Source organism: Andrena cerasifolii, chromosome 16 (assembly GCF_050908995.1).
Source record: "Andrena cerasifolii isolate SP2316 chromosome 16, iyAndCera1_principal, whole genome shotgun sequence".
NCBI classification, from domain to species: Eukaryota; Metazoa; Arthropoda; class Insecta; order Hymenoptera; family Andrenidae; genus Andrena; species Andrena cerasifolii.
In genome coordinates, this window is record NC_135133.1 from 5,821,427 (window position 1) to 5,831,022 (window position 9,596).

Genomic DNA, 9,596 nt, shown 5'->3' on the forward strand with positions numbered 1-9,596 from the left:
ACCGTGAAAATTTCCTGTGGGTACACGGTGTGTTTTGAAGCAATAAAAACGAGCAAACGACCGCAATGCAAATATGCGCTGTACATACCCCGCGAATATTTTGAAATCCCCGGGAATCAATATTATTCTATAGTCCCGTCGAGGGTGAAAAAACAGGACGATGCTTTACAAAGAGTAGCAAAATGAATGTAAACGTTAGAAATAATTCCCGGTATCGGTTTTAGTTATCGAATACCGTCTCGAGTTAAACAATTTTAATCGTCTTAGCCTGTGGAACGACGGAAGGTATTCAGAGGGGACTGGAAAAGTTTGACCTCGATTTCGTTATCGATTTCGTCGGGTTCGCTACAATTTAATTTTTACCCCCTTATAATCTGAAAACAGAGGCAAATATGAAGAAGATGGCGAGAAGATGATTCTATTCCTAGCATTCTAGTTTAACCAATGCCAATATGTCCAGCGTTGGGTTGATAATTTAGGTCGCCTGTCACGTCGAGGGAAAATGTATTTATTCATTCAGTAGATACCTGGAAATAGAATAGCCATTTAGTAATTAGAGTAGCACTTACGGCTACTGGCTAGCTTAACGTCACATATTTTCTAAGATTTAAATAACGCGATATTCCTGCTCTGCGTATTTACTTAACATACCACTCTTGTATAATACTCTTCTTCCGCGAGATTGCAAATGAAAAACGTCGGTAATAATAAAACACATCTCCTATTCAGTCAAGTCAAAGATAGATGTGGAAAATTAGATATCGTCGTCCCAGTGCGGTACAAGCAGATGATGCCGGATAAAGTATTTCAAGTGTTCTTATTTTCCATACCGCGTTCGTCAGCCAGAACGCCAGTACATAAATATTCACGTGGCATGGGGGAGAGAAAAACATTATAACTGCTACGGTTCTCGGCTTTCATACTTTTTTCCTTGCCGCGCGGAACGAAGAGTAATTACGAGAGTAACTACGAGACGTTAAACACCCTTGAAGGATTCTTTCTGCCGAGGGCGGGAAAAACGAGAACCTTCCAGTCGCAATTAAAGTATTTATTGCCATGTGACGCGGTCAAAAGCAGGATGACTGGCTTACAAAGTTAGCGACAGCTTCAAGCTCTTTCTCCCTTCGAGCAATTGCTTCTCGATGCTTTTATTTCGCTACCTTCGATACATTCGCGACAATCCCTTCGACAAAGGGTCACCGAAACGCCGCGCACAGAACCCCGGCAAACCGCGAGTGTCCAATGTTCGGAATGAAAAATGCGGGCAATTCTTCGGAGAAATTGCGAAGCCCTCGCAACATGCCAGGCAACCGTAACTTACGTCCAACAAGAGTTCCCGTTCAAAGTCATCGATCAAAGTCCACGCCAAGCAAGCTTCGAATGGGAACTCCCGTTTGCATGACCCTTAGCGTTTCGTTCTGATAATATATCGGCCTAGTTATGTCGAAAATGCTGCCCGTATCGGTAACCACTTGCAGCGATAGAGATATCGGGCGGCGCGTTTCCATCAGCCGAGCGGAATCTTGTCAAATCCCGTGCATTCTCCACTGGGGAACAATCGGAAACGGGTAGATTTCATTTGCGACAATATTTTGCAACCGCTTTCCGACAACATCGCGCGATATCGGCGCAGTTGCGTTTGGCAAGCTGAATATCCTCTTTGTGCTTGTGACACGAGTCGGCAGACACGTCCCCGCGACTTCCGTCAGCAATCAGATTTCGATCCGGCTGCAATTCCTGCATCGTGTAATCCCGCGCGAGCTGGTCCGCGCCTGCGCGTCGACGATTTTATTATACACATTGTAATCGAATGAATCTCGGCCCGTTGTCGATCAGCGTTTTTGCAAACATCGTGGAATAATTCGCGCCGATGGCCGGCGACAGTCGGGCGATTTATGAAAGCCAACGTCAACGCGGCATTACAATTGAAATTCCATAATTTCGGCGGCCGCTTTCGCGGATCATCGAATGCCTCGCCGTCCTCGTTCCAAGCGTCCTCGAGCTGGCACGCGTAGATGCACACTCCAAAGTAAAAATTTCCCGCGTACGTGTTACCCGCGGGGCGCGTTTCACCGCTCGGGAAACTCGCGGCCCCCGATGATTGCCGGTGACACGTCATCAGCGGCCCGGCACAATGACAGTGTATTAATGAATAATACGGGGGAAATTTTGCAAGAGAGACATTATCGAATTCGCGCGTGACAGGGGCGAACGACGCGCAAACAGCGCGAGTTCCTGATGACTGCGTGAAAACGTTGTCGTGACATTTCAATAAAGGCATTGTTTTCCAGTGGGGGGCGATAATGGTCCAATTATGGCGCTCCAAGTGCGTCAATGCATTTGTGACGAGCTACCGGCACGAAGCGATAGATATAATCAAAGCTCGCTTGTTACTTCCAATGAAATTCGTAAAGGTTTATAAAGTTTCGCGAACAAACGCGTTACAGGGGTAGGGAATCATTAGGTGAGGATGCAAGGTGAGTGACAATGCTGGTATTCCTTCAAAGGAGTAGTGAACCACCGAAGTTTCTTCCTTACACGTGGACACCGCGAGCTTGGGCCTCGTGCTTCCTGCTTCAACAGTTTCGTGATCACTTTCGGCTTTCCCAAAACCGCGTTGAATGATTTCCTGAGAACGGACGACGTAACGAGCGGGTGCATCTGTGAATGACATTAGAAGAGAAGAAATTGATGAAGTCTCAAAGGTCAGTCACCCTTCAATGTTATTCTTCGAATAGTTTTTGTTGCACTGGAATAATTCAAAGTGGAAAAGTTTTTAAATTCATATCCGCCGGACAACTTTCATTCCCACGATAAACGTAACGCGCCCGGAAGAATTTGTTTCACAGACGGAGACCGTAAAGGGGCGCACGTAGGAGGGAAAAAGGGGCACGCTTCAATTCGGAGTATTTATGAAGCCACTTTACACGCGGACACCGTGGAACTACGTTGGACAGAGTAATACAGACCACCGTTCCATCTGACCATCTCGTAACGCGCGGCCGTGCCTCATACATCACCATCTGAAGTATCCGGTATTATTCCCGTGCCCGCGCGAGCACCGAGCACGCAATATCCTGGCCCGTGACAACAAAGTAAATACCGTGTACGCGAGCGGACAGGGCAGAATAGAAACTTCCATGTGAAAATATGCGAAGCCGCGGCTAGGAGGGTTCGATTTTCGAAACGCGTCGCGAGGGAACGGGCTCTGAATCGAAGCCATTTCCTCCGTCGCGCTACGTTAATTCTACTGTCACGTTTCGGCAGCCAGGGATAAGATCTTACGCAGTAGTACGCTGGGCCAGGCAGTCGTGGAGCATCCCTAGCCTTCCGAGGGAACGTCATCACGCCACCCTTCACGTTCTCCGCTATGTCGGTAGCTACTTTATAGGTCGTGGGATCTGCAAAGTGATTCAATGGTTAGAGAGGTTCCGAGGTAGTTCTGAAAGGGTTTAATCGATGTACCAGGTTGTTGGACGACCACGGTCTTCGGAAGTCGACTGTCGCGCGTGCCGAAGGGTGGAGCCGATCGACGGCAGAGGAACTCGCATCTGTCACGAGTCGCTTTGAAGGCTGTTGCTGTCTCGTAAGCACCGGGATCGGGAATGTCCACCTATAAATATTGAATAATATGAATTCCTAGAGTTCTTTGGGGTTGGGAATGGGCCATTCATCGGGGGGCGTTGATTGGACTCCTGCACGAGTCTGCTAAACAGTGATTTCTAAGACAGAGGTAGCAATGCCTGTTGAGCAAGTTCCGCCCTCGTGTTTGTAGAGCTAACGAGTGTAAAAATGCCTCGAACAATGGATTTTACAGCTGCACTGTTCGCGAAAGTGACGACCGTTCCCTTCGTTCCCCCGAGTCACTCTTACTGGACTCCCTAATCGATTACGCTCGAATCGCTGCATGCAAATCAATTTTCTTCTACTACTTCGTCCGGCAGTCAATTAAGCGCTGCCTGCTCCCTCGATAATCCGATCACTTGAGACAACGCCGATCCAGGAACGAATCGAAGCTCGATACTCGCGACGATCCGCGCTTTTTCGCAATCGCAGGGGGATAGACACCGGGGTCCAGGGATTCGCTCGAATTTCCGGCTCAGCGAGCCGGAAGTGATTTCTCTGGGCTACATCGGCCACGCGCCTCTACGTGGAAATGACCTGCAGAGCACGGCGGAACGTCATTTCCGGCGCTGTCGAGTTACGACGCTTGCCTACGTTATGTAAATACGCCTCGCCCCCGAATCCCGTCGAACTCCTGCTCACCGACGTCTGCCTTATCCAGGGGAAAATAAGAATCCCGCGACGACACCGTCTTCCTGTCTTTTATTGCCCGTCGCAGTAGCCTTCAACGACGAGCAGGTCGCGCGTAAAATCTGCTCGACGAGGCAGTAAACCCCGCAGCCTGGGACGAAGCTTCGCTGAGATTAGCAGGAATTGATTAAAGCCTGACATTATTCGGCTCATCTTTAGTAGATCAGCGCAAAGTACGCGCATCGAACGCCATCGCATTCCCCTTCGGACCACGCTGCAGCACTTTGCAGCTATCGTCCCTAAAGCTTTACACGCAGCCACAGAAATAGGGGCCATTTAAAAGCAATCGAAACCACGAGCAGGATCCTCCAACGGAATTGCTGCAAGTTTGATCGAAGAAGGTCGTTTAATGAAATTTCTATGATCCCACTTGTCAGACGTAGAAGTTTCAGGCGGGGCCAACCGGAAAGCGACCTCGACAGAAGGATTCCAGGGTTCCGTTCGAAGGAACGCGCTGCACTGGCAACATCAAAGCAGGCCATAGGCGAGTGCCGGGACCGTGACAGAACCGAAAACGGTGTTGTTCAGTGTTCGAAGCTGCTCCATTCTAGCCTATCTGCAGCGTCGAATCCCGGCTGGACGGTCGCTCGATTAACGGGCAAATTGGATCCTGGCCTCGAACCGCCCCGGGTACAGATGCATCGCTTCGATCCACTGCCATTAATTTCGTCCCGGCCTCTCCTGATTACCTTGCGCACCGAGGATTACCTGGCTCTGTCCAGTCCACGGGTCTCCGTCCAGCCCGAAAGAATCCTCTGGGTCCTGGCCGACCGCAGACTTATTGTGACTACTGGCTGGAACCTCCCCTGCGATCTCATTAAGGGAATTGCTCGCTCCTGGTTAACATTTTCAATTTCCCCTTTCGCAGCCGACTGCCTCTTTCGACTGAGTCAGCTATCGAGGAGGGTGCGCTTCTCTCTTTTTTTTTGCGGGATATTATAGAAGGAGGATGACTTGAGACATGGGAGGTTGATTAACTTATAAGCCGCGCCTTTTAGCTGATTATGGGGTAGTTTGAACGTAGAAATTGTACGCATCCTCTGTCTCCCTTTCAACGTGGTGTTGCAGGGTGATTTTAGAGTATTTTTATGAAACTGTTCTTATAAATGGCACCGCTAAGTTCAGAGTCTGTTATGGTAGCGACATCTCTCCCGAAGAACGTGGTCGACTGGAGGCGCTGGCTTTGGTTGTACAGTACGGTTCCTGCTAACCGAGCCTGCTTTACCTTTCGCTTCGTTCGTATCGATTTAGGTTTCAATTGGATAATGTAAGATACTGTATTGAATTATAAAAGGGAAAAAATGTGTACGTGTATACATAACGTGGAGAAATATACTACCTTGTCAGGTTTGGAGAATCTCTTCGTTCTAGACTTGAAAGCAGCATGGTACACTCTGCACTTCTTTTCTTCGTTGCTTTTCTTAAAATCTGCAGCGCCGTAATCCTCGTCATCATCGTCCAGTAAAATGATTTTATCGAGATGGATGGGACCAGCCGTTCTGCCGTAGCTGTGCTTGTAACGCTTCTCCGACTCGTAAGCCAAGTTGCCGACGTCCGACTGATAATCAGTGGGAGCTGAAAGGGAAACGGGCTTGTCTGATAAGGTACCGCCACTCCTACTGTGCCTCGGGTAGAAAAATATAAACCTCTGGCAAGCTTTAGAATTTCAAAAATGAAACAGCTTCGGAGTACCTGGACTTACATCCACGGTAATCTTCTGAAAACGACCAGCGCAAGCGCCGAATGGCGCAGGATAAATAGAAGCCACACACTTCATTCGACCCTGAGGGTCGTATGCTCCAGGACCAGGTCCATCAGATTTCGGGTGGTCCCCGAACCTCTGCAACGAAAGGCAAGCGCCTGAAGCATCAGGGATGAAGCTCGCTGAGGCAAAGGTCTCACCTTTTCAGTGCACCCGAAAGGGGGTGGTTCCACTGCGTAACGGTCGCATTTGCAAGGAACCTTGAAGAACCTATCGAACGATCCCTTCACGCTGTAGCGGTTTGGGGCTGGAAAGTTCTGCGCGCAAAGATTCACGCTCAACATTTTCAATTAGGAACAACTTCCACGAAGTTACTCGCGATTCTGTCGCGAGTTCAAGTTACTTCAAGCATTTGTCTCCTATGTACAGCGTCGAGGTAGCGCAGCTGCCTGGAAGTCGTCCTCTTGAACTCCCTTACTCTCTCGTCGTGTATCTGAGCAGCAGTTTTCTTCAATTCGAGCTCGTAATCTCCCGGACTTGGTGTCAAGAAGGGTGACAGTTCGGTTCTACCTGTCATTCTACTCCAAAAGTTCCCTTTGTACATCAACGTGGTTTGATTCCTCTCCTGGGGATTATAGAGGAGCAGGGTAACAAGAGAAATCAAGAATTCTGTGAGACAATGATTCTTTAATTACGAAGGAGGCATCGTCATAATTAACAAGACATTTTGTACCTCTCTAGAAATATTATAAAAGCCTGTTGGCTCATGCTTGATGGGAGGATTCTTCACGAGAACACCGTACTTGTCAACGTGGAACCCTCCATGTAGTTTGGAGGGGATTGAAGCGGCCGTGGGTATAATCGAACGAGGGGGGCGCGTTAGCCAAAGCTACAGTTTGCAATCGGAATTATTAGTCTACTGCGATCCAGGGAAATAAATCTGTAATCCTGGGATTGAAGTTTGATTAGTACTTTCCCAGCAGGACCTCTCCAAGTACCAGGGTGGGTTCTTTTTCTCGGACATTGTTCAAGCAAATCTTCGGACACGTCATACTCTGCTGGGCCTGGCCCTTCGAACACCTGGCTCTTAAACCTGCTATCGGTGAAATCGATACTGACACCTCCCTAAAATCATCGGTATTCTTGCAACTGATGTTCACGCAAATTTCAGTGTAGGTGGTGAAACTTTCAGAAACTACGTTCTGGAATGTGTCGCTGCGATTCCGTCACGTTGTAACAATTTGGGGCTGGGAATAGTACAGCATCCTTCGATACGGCTACGGTTTCCCGCTTTGATCCACGCAAAAAGGGATGAACGTGAGCTAAAAATGTCGCTGTTGATACATTCGCAATGTTATAGGTTACTGACAAATTTACCAAGATGTCCTGGAAGTTCAGGTAGATCAGCTACATCGTAAGTTCCTGGACCAATATCAGCGGGTGTTTGGATGATTAATTTTGGAAATCTTTTTGCCCTGTCGTGCGCCATATTCTACCAACGCTAAGTTTTTACTAAATCGTATGTAATATCGTTTAAACTGTAGCCTAACTGTGAAATATGCCAATGGAGGGGAAAAGACAATGGACAACCTAATCTCCCTCGATCTGGTATCTCTGTTATTTAGTTTTATATTCGGCAATTTCCTTTCGCTCGCAATGGCATTTCGATCTACCATCCCTCGCTTCATTAAACTGACGCTACGTTATTCGCGTTGCATAACGATTAAAATAATATGCACGAGAAAAAAGAGTCCCAGCGCATCCGACAGCCGCGAGACGACCGGCTGCTTTCGCTAATGAATCATTCCGCAGCGAGAAAAATTATTTGTTTGCGATAATTGTAACGGCGGTTCTGTTCGCGCCCGAAGGACGCTGTTTTCACTTCTTTAACCTACTTTTTTACAGCCTTCACCTTGCATAAATTTTCGGCCGGGCCAGTTAATAATTTCGTTCTCGTTACGCGATATCCCATTAACGCTTTTGACGCTGGAATAAGAGATTATCGTTCTCATCAAATTGAAAACGATACGCTCGCAGTGAAGGCTTACTACATTCCCCGCAAGTGATATCTCTTTTCGTTGCATCACTCCACGAATTATCGTCTCGCTTAATTTTGACGGTTTCTCAAGAGATCTATTGCAACGTACACTGGGCTCAAGAATATCGTTCTAACTACCACTAGTGCAGACTGGGGAAGGCACCCTTTTCCACGCGGCTGCCCGGGCTAGTGAAAATGCGCTGGCTGGATGCGCGTGATTATGCGAAGTGATAGAAAATATCATTGGCGTCCGGAAGGAGAGGCAAGAGGGGCAGTTGTCCCCCCCCCCCTGGCTTTTGAAAAAAAATCGCTTAATTTTCAAAACTGATCTTTATTAAGTTTGTATTAAAAAGGGAATATTTTTAAATTTCTAATTAAATTAGCGCTATAAAATGGGTTAAAAAAGCGAGAGGGGTATATTTTTCTTTACCATCAACCTAAAGTTGCCCCCCCCCCCCTGCAAAAAATCTCCGGACGCCCCTGGAATATATAACGTATATGCTATATGACAATAAATGTTTAGTTTCCATTTCCTTCTTTTACACAATATTTGTGTACATTTTATAACTTGGAAGTCCTGATAAAATATTATAATTACGCCGCAACAGTATATTTATGAAATCGAGGGGTGTAATTAGTCGTGGTGAGAAAATCAAAATTTCCATCCCAGAACAAATCACAGATCCCAGGTTATTGCTAGTTTTAGCATTAATTTTCGTAATTTCAGATTCATGGAATTGTACGTGCTTTCAGAAACCGTACCCACCTTTGTCCACATTCCATAAACTTAAAACTACATCATTAGCCTTCTTCAAAACTCCTGGCATTACTCCCTAATTGCGTATCCTAACGTTAAAAAGATATCCCTTTTGAACGAATTAAATTAACTTATTCATATAAGTAGTATTCAATATTAGAGCGATTTTCTGTTAATTACATTTGAATGAGACAAATGTTTATGTTGATTTTCAGTAGAGTTTGTTGCACAAGCATTTGAGATATCATGGTGATGAAAATTTGGAAATAATTGTCAAAATTGTAAGAGTTTCAAAGTCATAGTCCAAAGTAGTAGTAATATAAAAATAATAGTCTGTTTATTGTATAATTAGTTGTTTCTACTGAAACGAAAGTAGGATTAACGCAAAATCAAATAAAAAACAGTAAGAAATATCATTTCAGGCCTTTTATTTTGAAATTAAATAAGTTACAATAACTCTTTACAGTGGTGCTTATACAGTGTTCATCACTGTGGTTGTTCGCCTTCTTGTCAGTCACCCAAATCCACAATATCCTGTTAAAAATAAAGCATGGAATAAAGCTTATTAAAATAAGAGGTGTACCCACGCAGCATCAAGCCAGTGACAACAAAATGCAAACAGTATCGAGTAAGTACATTATTATTCCATTGCTGCTAAATGTACAGCAACATTATTGAATTATATTTCAGCGTAAAATGCGATCGAAGGATCTATAGATCTTTGACGAAATGGCTGCGACGAGTACGCGCCTCGTCAGAGGTCGCCACGTGCACCGCTGGGCGAG

At 46.2% G+C, this 9,596-nt stretch overlaps 1 protein-coding gene across 1 annotated transcript; it reads right to left on the bottom strand.

The window, feature by feature from the left end:
- Positions 1-516: 516 nt before the first annotated feature.
- LOC143377928 (sperm-tail PG-rich repeat-containing protein 2) lies at positions 517-7,505 on the bottom strand. Its single transcript, XM_076829734.1, has 9 exons — positions 7,386-7,505; positions 6,989-7,141; positions 6,444-6,641; positions 6,217-6,333; positions 6,007-6,154; positions 5,654-5,889; positions 3,466-3,613; positions 3,252-3,401; positions 517-527 (listed from the first exon to the last, which is right to left on the bottom strand). The coding sequence occupies exons 1-9, from the start codon at positions 7,503-7,505 to the stop codon at positions 517-519; spliced, it is 1,281 nt and encodes a 426-aa protein (XP_076685849.1).
- Between the last annotated feature and the right edge of the window lie 2,091 nt (positions 7,506-9,596).

Bases quoted from the DNA above. Each gene is read 5' to 3' on its own strand.
- LOC143377928 (XM_076829734.1), bottom strand. From the start codon at position 7,505: ATGGCGCACGACAGGGCAAAAAGATTTCCAAAATTAATCATCCAAACA. The intron at 7,142-7,385 runs GTCAGTAACCTA...CGATGATTTTAG, and splicing joins CAGGACATCTTGGTAAATTT to GGAGGTGTCAGTATCGATTT. The intron at 6,334-6,443 runs GTACATAGGAGA...CTTTGCGCGCAG, and splicing joins AGCTGCGCTACCTCGACGCT to AACTTTCCAGCCCCAAACCG.